The sequence below is a fragment of the Triturus cristatus genome, chromosome 3_1 (assembly GCF_964204655.1).
Source record: "Triturus cristatus chromosome 3_1, aTriCri1.1, whole genome shotgun sequence".
Classification (NCBI taxonomy): domain Eukaryota; kingdom Metazoa; phylum Chordata; class Amphibia; order Caudata; family Salamandridae; genus Triturus; species Triturus cristatus.
In genome coordinates, this window is record NC_140583.1 from 899732624 (window position 1) to 899755042 (window position 22419).

The 22419-nt window shown below is 41.2% G+C and overlaps 1 protein-coding gene across 2 annotated transcripts in view; it reads left to right on the plus strand.

Moving 5' to 3' along the window:
- The first annotated feature begins 274 nt into the window (after nucleotides 1-274).
- FIGN (fidgetin, microtubule severing factor) overlaps nucleotides 275-22419 on the plus strand; it is a 185742-nt gene continuing 163597 nt past the window's right edge. For both annotated transcript variants that reach the window (XM_085645415.1, XM_085645416.1), the window contains exons 1-2: nucleotides 275-865; nucleotides 1531-1704. In XM_085645415.1, coding sequence (XP_085501541.1) covers nucleotides 1680-1704 — 25 coding nt within the window. In that variant the 5' untranslated portion in view covers nucleotides 275-865; nucleotides 1531-1679. The remainder of the gene's footprint in view (nucleotides 866-1530; nucleotides 1705-22419) is intronic.

Below are 22419 nucleotides of genomic sequence, written 5' to 3' on the forward strand. Positions count from 1 at the left end.
TTTAGCGTAAAAATGAAAACTGTGAAGCATATTTGTTCCAAGTGGGGATTAAGGCTTCATTAAAATGAATTGCGGCTGTTGATTTAATTTTTGAAGAGATGTTGCTGCACAATTCACATCTCATTGTCAACGTATTGCTACTTTTGTTTCCGAAGTGATACATTGTAGGCATCCACGTTTGTCGCTGGATGTGTCGCTCAGTAGTTTCCTCGGCTGCCTCTCACCCCTGTCAGAGCACCACTCATTGCCTCCCCCTCCTGTTGCACTGCGCTTCCTCCCTGCTTGAACTTCCTAAGGGCGCCACTGGGAGCCTGGCGACGGATGAATGTCTCCTGTGCAGCGCCGGCAGTCCGCTGCTCGCGAGGTCCCCCTGCGGACCCCTTCGCTGGTCTTGTCCAGTCCTCTGTGCGCAAAGGGCCCGGGACGCCCCTCTGGAACGGACGTTAAGGAGGTGGGGGGCACGAGCTTAGCTGCTGCTCTCCTCTCTCGCCCGCTAGCATCAGCCTCCCCTTCTGCGCTCCGCCCCCTCCAGCCTCATTTGCTCCAGAGCAGCAGCTGGTCAGCCGCTCGACTCCCCACCCCCACCCGTTCTCTACTCCCAAACCTGGACCCGTAGGCGACAAAAACTAAACACCCATCCCAACCACACCCGAAAACACCTCTCCAAAACACACCGGCCAGGAAAGCGGACCTGTACCTCCTCGCCCCCACCTGGTGGTGAAGCCCTGACTCCGGAGTCCAGCGCTGTGTGTGCCTGATCCTTCAGAGCCCCCCCTCAGCCAGTCCGCCCTCCAGAAACTTGGGATGGTTTTGGGCTTCTCCGGGGCTCTCCTCCTCCTCCTGGACCCCCGCAACTCCAGCCCAGGTAAGCGTGGAAGGGGCAGCTACCATAAAGTGAGCACAACAATGCACGGCGCGCGGGTAGCCGGAGACCACATTTACTCCAGCCTGGACGGAGGAGCCATCTGCCGCATACAAGCAGCGCGAACACGCTGTGCAGGGCGCCTCGCCGGCCGCTTCATCATTGTCAGCAGGAGTGCAGCGCGTGATTAGGAGTTGAGGGGTCGGCGCGTTCCCAAAATTGGATCATACTTGTATTGCATTGTTATCCTAGTGGCGGAGCGACTTGTTCCGCACTCTTCCCAAGGCAACTTCAAAGTCAATAAAAACTGCAAACGTTTACCCTGCACAGAAAGCGTCTGGGAAGTTAAGGTGCGCTGGTTTGCATCGGGTGGTGATGAAATGTCACTGGATCGCATGCGGTTTCAGGGGAAGCAGGCAGCTTTGATTGGTGTAAATGTAGGGAGGTGTAGCAAAGCGTGGTGGGCGTGTTGTTGGGAGATAAATATCTATAATTTAACCGTAAATACTATGCATTGATCCGGTCGCCTCCCCCCTTAGTTCCTGTTGTTTCCTGTGACATGAGCGAAATCGACATGTGCTTGCATTCCTCCAGAAATGTGATTTTTTTTATAAAGGACCTGCCCCAGCTTTTTGTTGATGTTTCTTTCCCAATCTAATCACATACAGGTAGGTTGAATGAGTACCTGACTAAAGGGCCGGCATTTCGAGGCAAGTGACATCTGATCGCCAGGAGGAAAAGTGTCTTTAATGAAAAACAACCCGTGGAATTCCAGCCTGTGAAAATCCAATTCCGCTGCGCGTGCCGCCGACAAGAGATGATCAGTAGCACGAGCGTTTATGGTAGGCACTTTACGACATCCCATCTTCTAAATACCCATATCACACATGCAGTGTGTCTTTTTTCGCATGTAAAGTTAAAAATAACTATTTTCCCTGACTGTATGCTGTCAGACTGTTCAACTATTCTGTGTTTTTAGTCCTTTTTCACTTGATGTTCACTTGTGTATTCATGTATGCAGTTAACTGCAAATCCCAAATTGTGCATGTTTCAAAACACGCACATGTCCACTCACACAAGGAGCTGCCTGCATTCCGCACACCCGGCGACCTAGGAAGAAACAGGCTCGCGCAGTCATAAATGTTTTAACTATCAGCTGAAATGTCCTGTCTCCGATTACCGTTTGCTGTATTTTTTTTGTTTGAGCATTACACACAGTTGTTTTCTGAACTTTGTCGGGTGTGCTCATTAGTTTGAGATTTGGCGTCGCGTTTAGACTCATGCATGTACGCAGAGCACCCTGTTTTGCTGACCAAACTGCCCTGATGAATCGGCTCTATTCGCGGTCCATTATCTGCGCGCCCATTATTTACTGTCCAACTTTTCTCTCTCTGACGGGATGAAGCAGTCATGCGTCAGGGCTCCTGCTATATTTTTTTACAGCTTTCTGCCTGCCCTTCCCTTCTTTCTTCTGCACAAAAGGTCAGATAAAATGGAGCTTGGGGGATTTCGGCAGCGTTTCTTGCAGCGCACTGTACAATTCCGAGAGCTGCTACTTCTCTGAGATCAACCAAGGACTCGGTCTCGCGAACAAGCTAGCCAGTGTGGCCAGGGAACAATAGTTTGTGAGGAGTAAATAAAAGGTTGGGAAGTGCTCTCTGTCTTGCAGAAAGCAAAGCCGAGACGGACACGGTGTGTGCTTCATGCAATTGTTCGAGGCGTTAAATGCACTATTTGTGCCTTCGCCTTCTGCCTTTAGAGCCCGTTAGCTGCAAGCGACGCGTGCTGTGACATTTTTTTTAATTTAGATGCACCACATATGTCCTGGAAAACGTTATAAGGGCCGAGCTGCTTTCCCCGGAGCTGTTAGTGCGAGTGTGATTGCCGGGCGGGAGCTTTCCCTCCGCGATATTAAAGCTGTAATATATATTCTGGGCAGATTGAGTTGTTGCATGTGACGAGGACGGGCGCGAGCTGGGAGGCGACCGTGCGTTTGGAGCTAACGCAGCGCGGGTTTGATTATAACAAGCAAAGATGGACATTCTTAATAATTAATAACACTGACATCTTACCGTTATACCTGTGCGACTAGGGTGGACATAGTCACATTCACAACAAACGTGCCTGTTCATCCATTCTTAAAATATATTGCGCCATGAACCCTATCAGTGTTTTTGGAGACATATGTAAAGGCAAACAAATGCATATTGTCGTTTTTAACCTTGGCGCGCTTTTCTTAGGTGCAGGTAAGTTACTAAAATTGCTAAAACTGCTCTGTGGCGCTACTGAGCGCGCATCGTCTATCCAGCAGTTCATTTCGCGGTGCTTGAGAATGCGTCCTGAAAGACCCCAGTATTATGGCTGAAGAAATGGGACTGGCTAAGTTACACCTCGTGAGCTCCGCGGTTGCAAATGAAGTGTGCTGTGGTCAGGAAATGAAAGCTACAATGGCCCTTAAACTAGAAGTTTATCAGCCGCCGCATCTGTCGAGCGGGGGCTTGTCACATTCATCCTCCACAGGTCTGGTGTGACTGAACAGCTTTCATGATGTCAGTTCCAAATGTGTACATTTAACAATGGCTGCAGGAGAATGCCTGCAGTTTAAATTGCGTATGTTTTGGGGAGTCTCCACACACATGATTTTTTTTTTACCTTTGCATCACCATGCGTTAGCTTGAGGTCACTGATTTGCCCAGTTTATTAATTAGCCTATAGTCCGTAGGGTGTACGAATGTTTTGTAGAAGAATGACGTAAAACATTCAAAACGTGCATTAATGATCTTGCAGTATGGCCGAGCAAGTCTTGTCACAAGAAGTTTTGCAAATTTCACATTTTACTCTAGAAGCATCCAGACAGTTGATGGAATGTTCCTGTAGAGCATACACAATGGCAGGATCATTTTGTAGTCCTTATCTAGTGTAATGTTTTAAAATCTGCTTTTCAGAAACGTTGCTATGTGACGCACTGTGCTCGGCATCCGTGTTTCCTGCTCTGGTTCTGGTGTTTGCTTTGCCTGGAGGGCACCTCATAAAAAGAAGCATGCAAGACATTAGGAACATAGATTTATCTAATGCTAGGTGACGCTGATGTAATCCTCGGGAGTATTCGTTTTTTGTTCATTCTGTTAAAATGTCCAACTGCATCCTGGGTTATAAAAAAAACCTCTTTTTATATGTGTTCAGGTGAGAGGTTTTCTTTCTATGTGGCTGTAGAATATGTTGAACATACATGTATGCCCTTCATGTTTCCCTCTAGTTTTATCATTATTTCCCTTTAGGTTTAACAGTGCAGCACGTTTTCTGTGAGAGAATGCTAAAACCCTAAACACAAAACTTTTTGATCAGTTTGTGTAAAGGCTTTATTTTCTAATGTATGCAAATTCAGTTTCTTCTGAGATGTGTTCCATATAGTTCGAGAGAGTGTGGCATGACTGCGCCTTAGACAGATGCTACCGTTGCTAATTAATCATGTTTGACATTAAGGAATCACAAGGAAGCGGCAAGGCCTCGCTGGTATTTCATGTGTGGGGCCGAATGTGAGTCCTACAGCGAGTTGTTTTTCATAACAAGACATTTACAGGAGCCATTTGTATGATCGATAACAGCATCTTCTGCTGTGAACATGGGCCGTCGTCTTCTGTGCTGACAGCTTACACCTCTCCTTATATCTTTGCACTATAGTTAACAAAATATGTGCCGTTGCTGTCAGTTTGGGAGTTTCAAGCCCTGTGCAGTCTTGACCCGAGTTCTGTCAAAATACTTCAGAGGATGTGGTATTTGTCTGTAGGGTTTCTAGGCTCTGCAAGACCTTACTTTCTACAAGGGTTCCCTTGTAAGGACAATTTGTCCCAAGAAGGCTTTTTCAGAAGCATCTCATTTCATTAGGCACACCCCAGTCACACTGTCAACAAGAAATGCAGTTTAAAACAAATGAGAGGATTTGTTGAAGAGAACATTTGTTGCCTGTTTGTGTCTTAGGGTGTGTTGGTATTGGTTTTATTCCCTTTGTGGGATGACCAAACCATCTTATTTACATTTTTGCTGTTCTTCATATTTGTTTTTAATGGTTTTGGAGCTAAGAACACACCTAATTTAGCTTCTGGCAAGTTGGCATCCAATGGTGCACTGTACATTTTTTGTAGTTTTTATTTTTGACTCTAGATTTAATAATTTCAAGGTCGCCTTGTGGAAATAATAATTTGTCTTTATACTCGTCACTTGGAAACGTAAAAAGGACGTTATAGTTAAGTGTTTGTGAGCCACCTCTCAGGGCTGGAAATACTCTTATTGTTTTTAACAGGATTGTAACTTCTGTAATTTCTAGATTCAATACCTGACCTATATTTGCTTAATCAGCATATTGCTTGCACAACAGCATTGCACCGTAAGTGCAAAATTTATGGATACATCTTTGACATTTAATTACAGTACGATTACTGTATATTGATTTATAAATATTTTTTGAATGGACGATTGCCCTATAGATGTTTATGTGAGTTAGTCAAGCATACAGTCGATCAATAGGACGTGATGAATTGATCAATCAGCACATCCCAGATATCCAAGTCACATACAGTTCACCAGCAGAGCATGACCGTGAGAAAACAATCATAAGTTGAAATGTGGTGTTGGAACTCTGAAAGGGTCTAAAGTGGAATTCAGCTGTGCAAACGCTATCCGGAATAACACACAGAAGAATGGTTGTGATTTGGGATTTGTATGCAAAATACTGTTTTAAAAATCGAATAATGCTGTCCTGTCAAATATGGTTTATGCTGTAATTCCACAAAAATGCATGTAAATTAGAGGTGCCTCATTTTCTATAACCAGTACCACAGCCTTTAAAAAATGATTTTTAGGAAAGTTCTGTAATATGTTCTTGGCCACCATTCCAAAGTATTTATTAAAAATCAGACTTCCTTGCAAGTTTTCATAAAGTTTTATGTTGAGCGTATAGCTACGTTTTCCTTGCATGTTCTATTAACATATAGATATGCACACATAGCACATTCTTCGTGTGTACAAGGTTACATGCAAGATTGGGGCTTAGTGGATACACCTGTATGCTTCCTGTTGCGTGCTGAATATTGGATGAAAGTGCAGCTCTTAAGATCATTTTACATTATTTGCATTGTGTGATGCCTACATTTTTAGTTTAGACTCTGTTTTATACTTTAAATCCTCTGCCTAATATCTCACTCTTTACATGTCATTTCTGGAGTAAAACAGACTTGCAGCTATCTAGGGAGACTTGCCGTGAGCGAGCAGATGTCTATAAACTGTTTATAAAATGACAGAATTTCCACCATTGTGGTTGTTTCAAATGCCTACCATTTTGTTGAGAACCACTAAATCAATTGAGAGTTCTCCTAGACCCACACTGTACAGTTGACAGTTCACTTACTGTAATCAGACATAGACTGTGAGACACGCCTATGTTCATTGACCACCAGGAAGTGGCGCTATGTTACATTATGGTCCAAGCAACCTGGTTCCCAAGGGTTGTAAAACAAACATTCAAGATTTCAGGATGAACTATATGAATATTCATGTGTTTTAATTTACATACAATAATCTTAAATGGATGTAAATTTATCTCCTGAATATTCATGTTGGATGTCCTGAAACCTGACCTATAACTAACCCTCGGTGATGGTAGTTGGACATTCTTGCTCGTAAAGTTACGTTGCATTGTTAGATACTCTGGTTGCTAAGGAAAATATACTGGAGATTATGTTAGCATTATCATATTTGCCTACCAAGGACTGAAAGTATTAGCGCACAGTCGTCACACAGAACATGGGAATTTGTTGGATACATTTGCTGTGATAACACCATAAACTGCAAAAGAAGTACAGTAGTTCGTGCAGTTTTATAGCATTTTTTGCGCAATTTGTCTTCCATTTTGCACAGAATTATATAAATGGCTGCGTTCTCAACTTTAGGTAGTGCTTGTTTCATCTATATCCAAGTAAAAATTGGGTCGATCCTTTGGTTTCCAAGGACGCCCAATCTATTTTAACCAAATGTGCGATTCCACCAAAGAAGTCATTGAAGTGGTAATGCCAATTAAGACTCAATCCGAAGAGAGCTTTATGGAAGTGGTGTTTGATTTTCTAAATAATTGCTGAGTAAAGGAATGGGCATCAGTACACCGACCGAAATGAAATGCTCAGCCTTGTAAGAGAATTCTGTTAAGGATTTGATCGTAACTTTTGGAAAAAAACTAGTGCTCTTATTGTAGTACAGTAAGATTTCTCGATTTCATTCTGTAAAATATGTCTGTATTGGTGGTACATATGTACAAAGCATGCAAAATAGATGAAACCAAACATTCGTATCATAGAATGCCCAAGCGTCTTAGCTGGGAATGTCAGAAAGACATGAATTTGTTTTAATGCTTACATTTTACTTCAGATAATGCACAGATAAGTTGGTTCTGATGTAAATATCTTGCATGAGTGTAGAGAATGTGTTCATTATGCTCACAGTGATGCTGGCTATTGGTATTTAAGGGGCAGAATACTGGTGGAAGCCCATTAGCGGGGACAAGGTGGAAAAAATGGAAGCATTAGCAAAACGTGAATTCTGACATAAATGGTGGCTCTAGAAATCACGGTAATTATAGACTGTCCTTGCAGTCAACATTTTGACATTTGTGGAATATCAATCGACAGAAAGTGGGACTGCTGGTAATGTAGACACACTTTTGAATTATATATGCAAACTTGGCGAGCATTGGTGTATATAAAAAAAATACAGATTATATTATACATGCTTTGTTTTAAGTCACTTTCATATGATCCAAGCATTTGAACTTTTATGTGACATTCTGCAGTATAAACACATGGAAATCTTGTTCTTTAAGCATGTGGCATGCCAAGAGAATTCTCGCATTTATTCAACTTTGTTCACTTGGGGTAAATGAGAATGACAGAATATTGATTCTTGTTACAATTCCTTGTCGTACAAAGCACCGTAGATTGACTTTTTCGTGAAACTGTGAAATGAAAAGGAAACTGTTACAGATGTGATTTCAGATGCATGTTTTCATATTTTATACATGCAGGAGTAGAATGATTTTAGTGACGAGTTAAGCCATCAGTTTGAATTCTTGGGTTCCTGAATCAGAACACAAATTAATAGGAGAATGTCTTGGCAAACATCCTTTCTCTTCGAGCTTAATTTCGCTCGCACAAAAATCCAAGTATCTATGGGCTCCAATCGTTTCACTCGGATTATTCTTTAGTCCTTCATTTTCAGGTTTATTAAGAAACCATTCAATCAGAACTCACAAAGCATTTTTCTTCTGGTTGTGTTGTGGAGATTCTGTGCCATACCATTTTGTTTTGGTGTTTTATTATTTTTTAATGTGCATACACACAAGTTTCCTGTTTCTATTCTAACCACGTTATTTTCAGAAGATTAATTTCAGATTAGCAGTCTATTCAGCTTTAATGTGTGATCTGATGCATTGGTTCTGTTATGTAGTGCCACAGAAGTAACATGTTATTATTACCTCTATCAATGGCGCTCAATTTATTGATTGTGGGGTGGTGGAAGTTTGAGTACAGCCAGCTGGAATTCTGCCCTATGACCTCTAGGCTAGACCCAGATGTATGCAACAAGTGCACAATTAATTACAATCTCCACCCTAGTTTTCGTGGCTCTACCCTATACTACCTATGGCAGTGTCAGAAAAACGTAGCTGCACCGGAGTCATCTATTCAAGGAAGTACATTTTAAAGTACTCAGCAGCAAATCCATGAAAAAATACCCTTCCTGAGGAAAACCATAATTTAAACACTTGTTGTTCACAAGCAAAGCATCATGTTGTTGATTTGGGGTCAGAAAGTATAATGACTTTATGCAGCTGAAGACGAGAGGGTTTTTTTTGCAATCTTCAACAGAAAGTAGTCTCTTTGTAGGTGGAGGCCTACCTCCTAGAGGTTGATATTGTAAATAGAAAGTATACCTCCTGAAAGACAAAACCTGCATAAGCGTCTCTGGTTATGCTCTAAACACTTATGAGAAAAGTCCTCTTTGTACAGTAAACAGAAATATGCCACCTTATACAGCATAAGAAAAGCAGTGCAAATGTACTTGAAAGTGGCAAGCCAAACACTAAAATGTGCCCTGTGACCACCCAGGCTTCCCAATAGCAATGTTGCTGGAAAGGAAACGTATTTAGTTTCCTAGTTTTATGTTGCGGAGACACCTTGAATCACAGTACAGCATCCAGGATGGTTGCACTTATGACCACGGGCAGAGGGGAGTGGAAGAGTTGATTCAATGCCGCCACCTCCTGCTCCTCCCCTGGATACCCCTCTCGTGCCATCGTCGTGCCCTCGCCCACTCTGCAGTTACAGTGTTGTTGCTTGTTTACCGAATGGAACTGTAGGCGGGTAGGGCACGAGGACCGTCCTTTTCTTTAGTGCTGTCCAATCTCTTCTTTTGTAATGCTTCCAATGTGCTTTTATACACCTAATTATTCACAGGTCTCCAAAGAATAAAGGTGCATTTTTTTTGTTTTCTGAGACTTTTTTTCTATTTTATTTCTTCTTGGTTTTGTCTTTAGCGTTGAGTTTCCTGCATTTGTCCCCTCTTGCATCATGAGTGTTTTAATTGCACACCAGCGTGTGAACACAGTGGTGCAGCAATGGCCTTTTTCTCGTTTCCGAACATGTCATTCTGGTTGCTGCTTTTGTAATGCTTGAAACTGACAGGCCCGTGTTCTGGTGGTTGCAATGCAATGCAATGCATTCAGTGTCTCGCTGCATAAGGCTAGTAGACCTCAGGGGCACTATTGTGTATGCAGTAGCATCTCCCTGCTTTGAGCTGGCACCTTATGTACTGCGTGCGGTTCTTTAACCAGTTTCCTCCGTCGTCCTTTCTCCTTGCCTGTCACCATCTGGGTGAAAAGACACACGTGGAAACATTTCTGTCAGACTACGGTGATTGTATACAAAACATGCGTTTACGTTTTAAAAATAACATTGTACAATTCACATATATTTTTCATAAAATGACTACTGTATTATTGGTAAGTGTGTGCAATGCAATGAAAATAATTATTTTATGTAATGCATTTTGTGCATTAATTAGACACGGGCTGGTGAATGCATTTTTTGCTGCAGACTAGCATGACTCCGCAAGGTACCATCAGTATTATTCACACATACTGTATTATCATAATTTAAGTTTCAGCATAGTGGGGCATTGGTTCGATACAGTGTCACCTATTTTAGGGACTGTAGGGTTATTGGCTACATTTATAAATGTAAAATAGGTCCTGGAACAGGCGGAGTGACCCCACCCTGGGACGTGTGTGTGGAACAGGCGGAGTGACCCCACCCTGCAGTGGACGTGTGTGTGGGAGGGGTCTCCATCACTGTCCAGTAAATGATCTCGTTTAGGCGCTTCTGGCCAGGCCTCACACAGAGAAATCTCTCCCCCACCTCTTCATTTTGCTGGGCCTGTTGCCTCCAGTCTACAGCACTGGCATTAAGACGGTGACATTTATAGTATGTGCTGGAAGCAATGGCATTTTTTTCCATGAAGTACCTGACACAAGAGATCACATTGTGATTCTTGAAATACATTTAAAAATCAAGCACCCTTGTTTGTGAAAACTTATACATACCGGAACGTCCAACAAAACATATCTGACTTTTTTTGAAGGCGCACCTTTTATTTTCAAAATTCATTTTTCCATCATTCAAAGATGGCTCCACCATGAACAGTTATAGCACAAAATAGCTCAGAAATATTACGAGATTCCATCTGAAAAGGCGCCTGAATGAACTCCCATGCAGTTCAGTGGTAATGTAATTTTGGGTTTATGACACCGTACACCAAATCTCAGAAATTGTTACTCTTTTTAGTGTGTGTACACATTGGCTAAAATAGCATTAAGAAACTATTTAACTTTTTTTCATTAAAATACATAGGGAGTGCATCTGGTCAATTACATTTTTTTATCATTGTTGTTAAAACCTCAGACAGTTCGTCCTTTTGCACCTTTTGCACAGTTACATTTTTTTTTTTTAAACTGGAATTCGGTATGTTTGGGCATAAAGTAAAAATTGATCTTAACTTAAGAATTTCTTATTTTTGTATAGAAATATTGCTGCACATAGGATTGTACAGAGCAAGTGTGTTGTCCATCATTTGCAATATTATCATTTGTGTGTTGACTCTTTGTGATGAGCTGATGGTTTCTGCACTGATGCACTAATGCAGGCAAAGCAATACAAATAATGTGCTGACCAATCCATGTCAAACCCTGAATATTGGATGACTGCATCCTGCTCAGATGTTCTAGACCGCTCCACGTCGTTCACTCGTGTGGGTTGCATGTCGAATGTGAAGTGGCAAATCTCACATGAAGTCTTTTGTTTGCTTCACCTCTATTAAATGTCTTAATTACTGCAGGGCTTCATTCTAAACAAGGGGAGATGGGAAGCAAGTTAGAGTGGACTCTGAGGACTCTCTTCATAATCTAATTCTGTCTATTAACTGTGCCTTTCCTTTAACTACTCGATACATTTCACACCTTAGCAACGCTATTATACATTTCTCTTCGTGGTACTCCAATGGATTTCCTAACCTGTAGTACTGATCTATGTGTGAAATTCCCACACACCATGAATGGGCTCCAAAATGGATTTCCTAACCTGTAGTACTGATCTATGTGTGAAATTCCCACACACCATGAATGGGCTCCAATGGATTTCCTGACCTGTAGTACTGATCTATGTGTGAAATTCCCACACACCATGAATGGGCTCCAAGGGATTTCCTAACCTGTAGTACTGATCTATGTGTGAAATTGCCACACACCAGGAATGGGCTCCAATGGATTTCCTAACCTGTAGTACTGATCTATGTGTGAAATTCCCACACACCATGAATGGGCTCCAAGGGATTTCCTAACCTGTAGTACTGATCTATGTGTGAAATTGCCACACACCAGGAATGGGCTCCAATGGATTTCCTAACCTGTAGTACTGATCTATGTGTGAAATTCCCACACACCATGAATGGGCTCCAAGGGATTTCCTAACCTGTAGTACTGATCTATGTGTGAAATTCCCACACACCATGAATGGGCTCCAATGGATTTCCTAACCTGTAGTAATGATCTATGTGTGAAATTCCCACACACCATGAATGGGCTCCAATGGATTTCCTAACCTGTAGTACTGATCTATGTGTGAAATTGCCACACACCATGAATGGGCTCCAATGGATTTCCTAACCTGTAGTACTGATCTATGTGTGAAATTGCCACACACCATGAATGGGCTCCAATGGATTTCCTAACCTGTAGTACTGATCTATGTGTGAAGTTGCCACACACCATGAATGGGCTTAGGGACAATAACGGAGAATGATGTACTGCCCAAGGGTTCCTTAATAGTTAGAGAACCCATGACGGTGTCTGGTACCAAAGGCAAAAGGAAGTTGTATACAAAGCTCTACATGAATGATTGAGCATAGGACACCATGTTTTTGATTGCAAGAAATGCAAGCTGTGGCAGGTCATCAAAAATCTGTTTTTTACACGTCCCATAATGAATATAGGGTGAACAGGGGATTGCGCTCCCAATTTTGTTTTGATTAAGCCAGGCTTCAAACCTGTTTTTAAATTTTTATTTAATTTTCTGAATGACGAGTCTTTCTAATTATGTAGATTGTGTATCCATTCATTCAAAGAACTATCAGTTGTTTTTTTTACTGCAATTTCGGTTAAAGTGGTCTCTGTATCCGACCAGATATTGGATGACGTGGCTGTTTCCATATATGTGCACAGTGTAATATTGTGGTTCTTAGGAGAGTGGCCAGGCCTCATGAGAGGCGAGACCTTCAGTGAAGTGCATCATCACAATGCCCCTCTCTACCTCAAAAATGGTAATAATTAGCATGTTACTTGTGGCGAATCTGTATATATGGTTTGCAATGCTATCTCTCCATGTGTAGAAATTATTTGTAAAGGTATTTAACCATCACCAGGGTGCAAGGTGATTTTTTTTTCTATGAAGAAAATATATTGTAAGTAAATATCCTAATTTTAAACTTCATAATACGCGAACATTTAATTATAATAAATTTGTGTCATCAGTGGCAGCGGCTTCTCCTACGGTTGACTGGACTACATGAAGGAATGCTAATAGCATGCAACACTGGTCTAATACATTCTCAGTCTGATCTGATTTTATCTCTTTCTCACATTCTGTCACTCATTGCTTCTTGAAATCGTATTCCCAAATTCAAATGTACGTTATTTCGCTGGTAATCCACAAGATTAGTTGCTAACTGGGTAAATTACTCCCAAAGAATAATCAAACACCCAAACATGAAAAGTATGAAATGATGTCCATACCAGTAACATCAGTTGTGATGTGTCACAAAAAGGCATAATATTCTACTAGTGTTGCTGCCTGATCTGACCAGTGCACTTTAATTTCATTGTACCCTAGTGTCAGAAAACAGGGTGGAAAATGCCCTTGTAAAGACTTTATCTAGATTTTCTTTGAAATCCGGTACCCTCATTATGAGTATGGCAGAGTGGTTCACGCATACTTCAAGTGGTCCAGTTTTCCAGACCGGAGATTACCAGCTCAGAATATGCTTGAACTCTATTTACCAGGGGTGGATTTGCACCTGGTAAAACTGCAGTGCAGGACTCGGTGAGTCAAGACATGGTCCGCCTCTGCCCAACCACTTGCAGCAAGACCGGTGTGAGGGGGATGGAGATGAGTGCTTCTTCCAATGGGGCATGGACTGGCATGGCCACAAACACCCTTCCAATCCAACACCCCAACCTGCATCAGCCCGTGCTGACCTTTATCACCTGCTAAGAGCAGGTGGTAAATGCCAGGAGTACAGTACCCGGGTTTGGGGAGAACATGCACATTTTCACTGTATATTACACAGTCGCATAGTTAATCTGTTCTGAAGGACATATGGAATCAGACAGTAATAAGCCACGAGTATACCTAGACCTAAATCCTGTCCACTCTTAGCGAGGACAAAAAGATTATGAAATGTAGATGTTTATATTAATTAGCACATAATAGAGACTATGTCTAAGAACATCATCTGAGCCTCAAGACGTGAGCATTTTGTTCAGAATAAAATATAGATGCCTTTGACATGACATTTTTGTTGGGATTTCAGTGGAAGGATAAATGGTTTATACCAGGGCATGGTATTTATATATCACAACTATTCTAGAGCGTCTTCATTTATTGGAGTCATTTGCATGCCTTTTAGTATTTGATGAAAGACAGGCATCCCCTGGTTATTGGTGGGAATCATGCATTTATCATTTTAAGTGGATGCTGACTCTTGAATGGGAATAGACTGGGGGCTAAATTGGCCAGGAAGAGACTGGCGGTTGGCATTCTGGAATACAGAGGAATGTATAGTGGATGGTAAAATGGTTTTGGCCAAGTCTGAGATATACCATGATCTAAAACAAAGTTCGAAGCAATGAAGGGCAGAGTTAGCCACCTGCGCATTACGCATAGCCTTTCAACTAAGACCTTATCGATCTACGGTGTTGAAAACATTCAAGAATCATAGAAATTAGGCTAGGGCAGTTTCTAAGTGGTATTAAACAGAGTTGCTTATCCTGTTTCTGGAGCTACACTGGAAAGTGTTGAAAAGGTGTCTGTGTTTGTCATGTTGCGGTTGTTCAGTGTTGCATTTTTTCATATCTGTGGCAACTGCATAAGAAGTCCTGTATTTATGCGTTAGAGGTTCGATATTGGCATGTTTGAATGACAGCAAAGAAGGCGCAGGTTTTTATGAATCAAGCGTCATTCCATGGCATTGACTTCACGGTATTCGTGCCAGAAAATAGTGGGTCCATTTCGGGAAAAAAGGCCTAAATACAAAATAAAAACTCAGTCTTAAAGTACTGCTCCTCTGAGGTTAGTACGAGTGGTATCTAATTACCATTGTTAATTATCACCACGGGGTAACTCATTTTCCTGCTGTTTCTTGCAAATTTACCAACAGGGGTAAGTAATTACTGTTGAAAGTAAACAAAAAAACACAAACCGAAGTAAAATGTAAACTAGAGGGAGAGAAAGGTGTCTCTTCGATAAAATGAAAATAATCTTCCATCATCACTGGAGTGATCCCACTTGATTGAAACTTTACATTAATGTAGCTCTTCATAAGGTTCATCCCTTTTAAGATTAGTTCAAAGCAGATCTTCGTTTTGGTGGAAGTTTACCTTTCCTTGTGATCTGTTGTATTCTGAAAATGTAGATCAGCTGAAATCTGACATCTGGGTGGCAAGTGATATTTCTCCTTCTGTAATCTACTGGATTATTCTGTTGGAGGTAATAAGTAAATGCTGCCCACAGCATTACTTTTGCCCTTTCTCTAATGTGGTACAGTAGGTTTCACTGCCCCAAATAGGTTTTAATGGTATAGTGGTAAACATGAATCCTTGGCCATTGTGTTTTACAGATGACAAGGTGCAAAATTGCATCTTGCTCAATTAAAAGGCTTGGGATATTTCCCTGGTTATTAGACTTGAACACGTTGCTTCTGAATGTAATAACTTTCCCTGTCGGAGATTTAAATCCTTTATCACTGACCTCTTAGGGGATAACCAGAGATTGCTCTACACATCTCAGTGATTATGGACACTTGCACAGTTTTTAACAAGCCTTGTTAGAGTTCACTGTTGAGAATTACAATGGTTTAGAAGGAGAATTTTGCTTTCTAAACAAGGTTATGCTAGAACAGACTTGTAAAGAATTTTGTACTCTTTATGATTTTTTTTTGCCATTTGTACTTGTGTTCTTCATTTTTGCAGTTACACCGTAGCATTCTTTCCCATTGTTTTGCCAGGTCAGTGGTGGGTATTGTTGATATTTCATTAGAGGATTTTCATATTCTCTTTACTGAGGCACTCACTACTTTGGGTTGAAAGTTGGTACATTGGACATCCTTTGACACATGTGTGGCTGAAATGATAATCTAGAACCTCACTTTATTTCAAGCTGGCTGGCAAGTCACATGGGGTACACCCACATGTTTCCTATTGACATTGTTTTCTATTGCGCTTGAAAGGGTTGGCGCTCTGTGTCATGAATTCATAGATTCTTTATTAGTCGTCACAGGGAAATTAAAGAGTTGTTCTTAATGTGGCACTGACATTGGCACTAATACTTTATATATAACTGTCCATTATTAAGTGAAACACTCATCTTTATAATGCCATGGAAGAAAATAATTGCCATTATAAGAATACATTTAGAGGATATCAAATGAAAGTTGGTCTGCTGTTGGTTTCTAGGACGAAGTAACTAAAGAACATGATGCAGTTTGGATTATCTGTACGCCCAAGCTTACTGTGCCCATTACGGTGAATGGAGGTTTCCAATTTATTTGATGCCCTTTCATTGCTTTGAGGATAATTGGGCGATAATTTGTGGTATGCAGACAGGGTTTAAGTTGGCTCTGCATCAATAACTAATTGTGCTGTTCAAGGAAACCCTAATCTTAGATCACCTTGAGAGTGATTTAAATAAGTGGTCAACATATTACTAAATTTAAGAAGCATATGGTCCGTGAAAGGAGGTGTTGCAGAAGTGTGTACATTATTAAGTAACCAAGACGAGCAGTTTTGCAGAGTGGTGGCCAAAGGGGTTTGAAGCCTGCACTTTTTGGACAGCTATTATAAAGAAATCGTCTTAAGTTTAATTTGAAGAAAATTATGATTATTTCAGCAATAGGCTTGTTAAAGTGAATTTGTCTCTTGACTTTGACAAATTAGAGACTGTGTATTCCTACAAATATCTGAGCTTACAAAATGAGCGTGATCGGAGTTGGGGCCCAGTGTGTGTTCGATGCTAAGAGGCAACTAGTGGTGCACCGTTGGTGATGGGGGAGGGAGAGGGCTGCCCAGCTTTTGGGGCAATATTCGATCTTACTATTTAGCAATGCCTGTTTGTCCAAGGCTCTGCCCATTGTAACTCATGGTGCACAGCTTCGATTCCTTGAAGGTCAGCGTGGACTCTTGTGTCCCTAGTCTCGTTCATGGCATTGAGTTTGTATTCCCTTTTGGCCATTGAGGCAATCTGGCACACATTGCCCCACCTGCCACTTTGGATTACTGCTCAGTACATTTATTTAAACTGGCAATACTCTGTCTTCTAGGATAATCTCACAACTCTGTTGTACTGATCAGGATGGAGCAGAAGTTAAAGATTTCATGAATAGGGTTGAACAGATTTGAAGCATCTGTAATCATTATGGAAATGCTGGGTCACGAGGAGATATTTGTTGGTCCAACTCTTATTCAAATTCAGTTTAGTTTTAGCATGGTAGCATGGTGATGTATTTGAGGAGTTCACAGGTTATGTGATCTTGGCTTTCTTGCTAGGAGGGGGTACCTTGTCAATGTAAGGCATTTGTTAAATTGCAGCACAAACCCAAATATACCAGGTGGCTGAGTCCTACTGCAAGCATACGTATATCATGCTTCATGTAGTCCTCTTGCATTTCTGGAGAATATTAGAGTTTGGTTTGGTATTTTTAGAGGGACAGGCCAGGCCTAACAACCCTCTGCTAACCTCATGATGATGCAGTCGACCTTCCTCATCATCTTATTACAGCATGCAGCCACTTGTGTAAATGTAGGTTTGTTCTTATTTCACTGGTGAATGTGTGTTCACCAATGGAATTTCTACAAATTATTTTGACCAATGCCATTAAGTTAAGGAAATCTGCAGTCCTAGTGCATTGTCATGGGTTACATTGTGATTTTTATGACTGCTTTAAAATGTATTCTGTATGTATGATTTTAACTATGTGTTGATGTTCTATGTTATTATTGGGATTGGGTTAAACAAACCGCTGTCAAATTAAATACATATTGACCAGTGTGGGAAATAAAAAAAACAAAATATTCCAGTGACTTTAGTTTGTAGCACTCATTCTCTAACCTCTGTGCCACCCCTTTGAAACTGTCTGAGATAAGACCTAGAAATGATTGTCGCCTGCAATACATTTTGTTTTGTTTACGGGGCTTAGATCCTGCCTATTGTTTACCATTATTTGGATTAATTGTAACTCTCATTCCCTTCCTTCTCTTTGGTCGTCACCCTGCCTACTTCACTTACCCTTTGTGTATTTGCCCCTCATACAGCTTTCTTGACCAGTGTCCTTCCACTGCTCGCGCCTTTGGAGCAACATCTTTTAGGGCCGAGCCTGTCATTGCATGCGCTAACACATGCGTCTCATTTGCAAGACAGTATTGTATAAAAAAAGGATTGGAGCCTGCCTATTGCTTGCCATTTGTTGGCTTCACACCACTCTCCTATACAGCCTCCTTAATTGGTAAGTGCGGTCCAAAAATCACTTCTGATCATTGCTGTGGAGCAGGTACCATGCACAGATTGATTCAAGTTAATTTGTGTCCGTCTGCTGCTCATGATGTGATTTGAGGTACTATTTCTTCTCCCCTCTCATGTTCCAGCATGCTGCTCCTTCCATATCACTTGCACTTGTTTCCTTGTTTTTCTGGCATGTTGTTCCTGTCCCTCCCCATGCATCCCACATTGTATTGCTTTAGCCTTCTCCCCTTCTTGTCGTTACTTGCCTCCTCCCTTCCTCCACCCGCTGTCTGTCTTGGCTCGCCCCCACCAGTCCTAATAAAACAAGTATAGGCAAAGCCAATAGGTCTTCACTATACAAGATCTATCAACTTTGGCCATGATTTTTTATCAATGTTGGACAGCAGCGTGGCTGCTGTGCAGCATGGCTGAAAGTAAAAAATAAAAGCGTTATGATGCGGTGAACAACATCTGTGTCAGAGTGCTATTTTTTTCTCCACTTTCAGCTATGTTGCACAGTAGACGTGCTGTGCAACATGGCATACAAAACATTGACAAGCTCAATAGATCTTGCAAAGGCGAGACCTATTGGCTTTGCCAATTCTTATTCTTTTAGTTGCAGCACTCCATAAGAGTGCATGTGTTTGCAGGCCATTCCGTCCCCCTTCTGTCCTGGGATAATGCTTGCCCTCTCCAAATCTCCTGTCCTGCATTGTGCTTGCCCCCATTGTGGCTTGTCCCCACTCGTCCCGCATTGTTACTTGTCCATTCCCATCCTCCCACTTTGTTGGCTTACCCCAGTTGTTGCTTGCCCAATCCCACCCTCACGTCCTATGTTGTTGCTTGCTGTGCAACATGGTTATAAACAGTGACCAAGGGAATAGCTCACATACAGAGAAACCCATTGGCATTGGCAAGGTTTTAAAAAATATATATTTGTGCTCTATCCATATCCTTAGTTATTAATGTTGCATCAGATTCTACATGCAAAGTTGTGGTTCAGTGTAAACAATGTACACACTAATGCCTCCACTTTTAGATCGAGTTTGATTCTTAAAAAGAAATATGATTCCTTAGGCCTATACCTTTATGTATGTTTCCAGCTTTTTTTAAATTGGCAGAAAATACATTGAGTGTTCTTGAGAAGCCTCGTCCTCCAGGGATATTTTCAAAATTCTCTGTGAAACCCTAGTTACTTACATAGGAAATACATATTTCTCTAGTAAGCGGGTATATGGAGATGTGTTAATTTAAACGCAGAAGTGGAGATTTACATTTCTTTGATTTCTTCACGGTGAACATATTTTTTTCTCTAAGAGAATGACTTTCATCAACACCCCCCATGAGTTCTGGTGGTGTTCGCTCCCCATTTCCACCCTGAAAATTGATTTACTCCTGATCTTGACAGGAGTGAAACTCTCCAGAGTGGGAATGTGCACGCTAAAGTTTTGTGAATATCATGTTCTGTGTTAACCTATTTGCCTGGCATCCCCACAATCAAATATCCAAAACATGCCTTTGGAAAATAATGTTCACATATATTGAGTACTGATCAGTGTAGCATGCACAGACTAGTACATTTGCAAGTGTAAATTCACGTTTTGCAAATTTGAAGTAATTGTGCGCCCAGATTCTGCTTACGTGCACCCATAACTTTGGGTATCCAACCATATAAGCCATTATCCACCAAATCTTCTATAGCAGTATTCTCCGCTTTCCACTCTGCCATAGACGGTCAGTATGCACAATGAAATACAAACTGTCTTGTTTTCGTGACTGTGTATCCATAACACTGGGCTGTACACAGTAACATTTGATACGTTCATGAGACATTCCTACACTTTGAGGAGTGAGGATAATCTGGCTCTGCTAGGGGTGCCGCAGAGGTGAAGTAGGGTTTTGCGCTGAGTGGATGTAGATGGGAGTGGTGGTGTGTGGTGGTAGCAGATGTATCAGAGAAGCTCGCTTTCTGCTGCCCACTGCTGAGATGGGTCAAGTTTCAAAAGCAGGTAGCAGCAGGGAAGCACTAACACTGTCACAGTGTGTACATAACACCGCCCTGTGAAGCAGTGGTGGGCATGATCAGAACTGGTGTGCATTTACTGCTGCTTCTTGTTGTGAAGAATGCAAGCTAAGTCTTATCGAGTACATTAGGCCAGTATTATCGTTCTAAACCTACCTATATTTTCTAGTTTTCACAGTGCAGCACAGCAAGTGAACAAACGCCACCTCGTCTGTGTTCTAGTGCATGCTACATCTGTAGCACGGGTTTAAAAAGCATTGCCGTTTGTGCATGTGCCAGCCACATGCAGGATTCTATGCACAGCCCAATAGCCATTTATGTTTTTTCTCTGGTTTGTGCATTTTATGCTTGGTGTGCTTTCAGGTCACTTACACACTTCTATTAATACAAATAGTCTCGTTTGAGTTAATTGTAGAGGTATGCAACCTGGCAGAACCAGCACAAGCTGTATTGCTTGTATACAATTTGGTTTTCAATGCATCAACCAAAGATTTTTCATGCATTACAGGTCATTTGCTGAACTTTGCCCTCCTAAATTGAAAGTGCGCTGACCACGGGAGAACCTAATTTACTTAATAATTACCACAGAAGGCGAGGTCTGCCGAAGGCTGTTTTAAGTCCAAAATTGCCACATGCATGTTCGACTGGTTTGGAATTTCCAAATTCTAATGCGTCAATGACAAATTGCTCACTTTGAAAAAATATTTTACTGTGCAAACTGACAGTGGTCCGTTAATTTTGGAAGTAAGAATTTGCACACACAAGTGTCAAAGAAGAGAAGCGAAAGTTATATTTAGAGAACACCACATGCCCTTCTCTAAAATGGAACATTGGTAAAAACAAACTCTTTCGGGCAGATAACGTCTTACGTATTTTAGTGACATTGTCGAAACAAAATCTAAAATATATATACATTTTTTTGTATATTGAAATGTTGCTGCGCTTTGAAGCATGTCGTTTTTCGGGCAAAGCACTTTTTGTCCTCGATGGCAGAAAGATCTATTTGGTTACTTTTCATTCAACCATTATAAAAAGTGGATTTTGCTTGTTTTGTACAAAACAATGCTAACCTTATAATCCTTTGATTTTCGCGCTGCTGGCTGCGGTATGTACTACTGCCGAACCAAACTGATTTTGCATCATTTCTAGCTCCACTTCTGAGTGTGTTGCACTGTGTCCATATTCTATAAGTGAATGACACGGCTTCAACTTCTAAACTCCGTCAAATTGGCCACATGATTGAAGAGAGAATAGCCGCCATTTTTGGTGATTGTGTAAGAACAATTGAGTCGTCACAAAATTCAACAAACTTCGGACGTATTTGTAGTATTTAAAAGGGTGATGTGAAATGCACGATTCAAATCCAGCAAGCATGGTGAAAAAGAAACTGGTATTTTAATAAAATCTTTAAAAAGAGGTAACTGAATGTTTCTGTGCTAAATGTTAATCTGCGATGTCCAGGGGTGTTGCAAGCCGTTAGCATAGCAAACACAGCAGATTACAGTAGCATGTTTGAACCCTCGTTATTTATTATTTCATAGGAGGGGTGCAGTGATCACAGGTTGATATTTGGAGGTTATCTGGAAACCTATTGCCTCCTCTATCGATAAAATGAATGCAGTAAAAGAGATAAACTACAAAGGCAATTTTAGCATGCGTTGGAAAAATTTAGGTCTAGCCTTGGTGAGGTTTAAGAGATGTTTATTCTTTAAATTTTTTATTGAAAGCATAGACCACAAATATAAAAATAAAACAGATATTGCTAACCACCACAGCCAAATGTTTTCACTGAACATTTTGAATTAAAAAAAATAAGCCTCTCGTAGGAGTTTAATAGCTCATGTACCTTCTAGCTGGCAGGTGTGCTTAGAACAGGTCTAGAAATGTGAGAAATATGATACTTATTGGCACACAGAAAAAGTACTATTGACTTTGAATTACTATGCCTGCAGATATGCATTGTTTAAACACACAGGCAACCTCACACAATAAATGGATAAACAGTGAAAAAAAAATGGAAAAAGGAGTTGCTCACTAGTCCTAGCTCTGAAGTGCAATCCATTTTAGGTAGATTAACGCATATGAACAGGCAAAGTGCCTTCATCCACAGTGCAAGAAAGCCAATGGCTGTAGCGGGCTGACCCATTGCCCCATATACGCTGTGGTGGGTG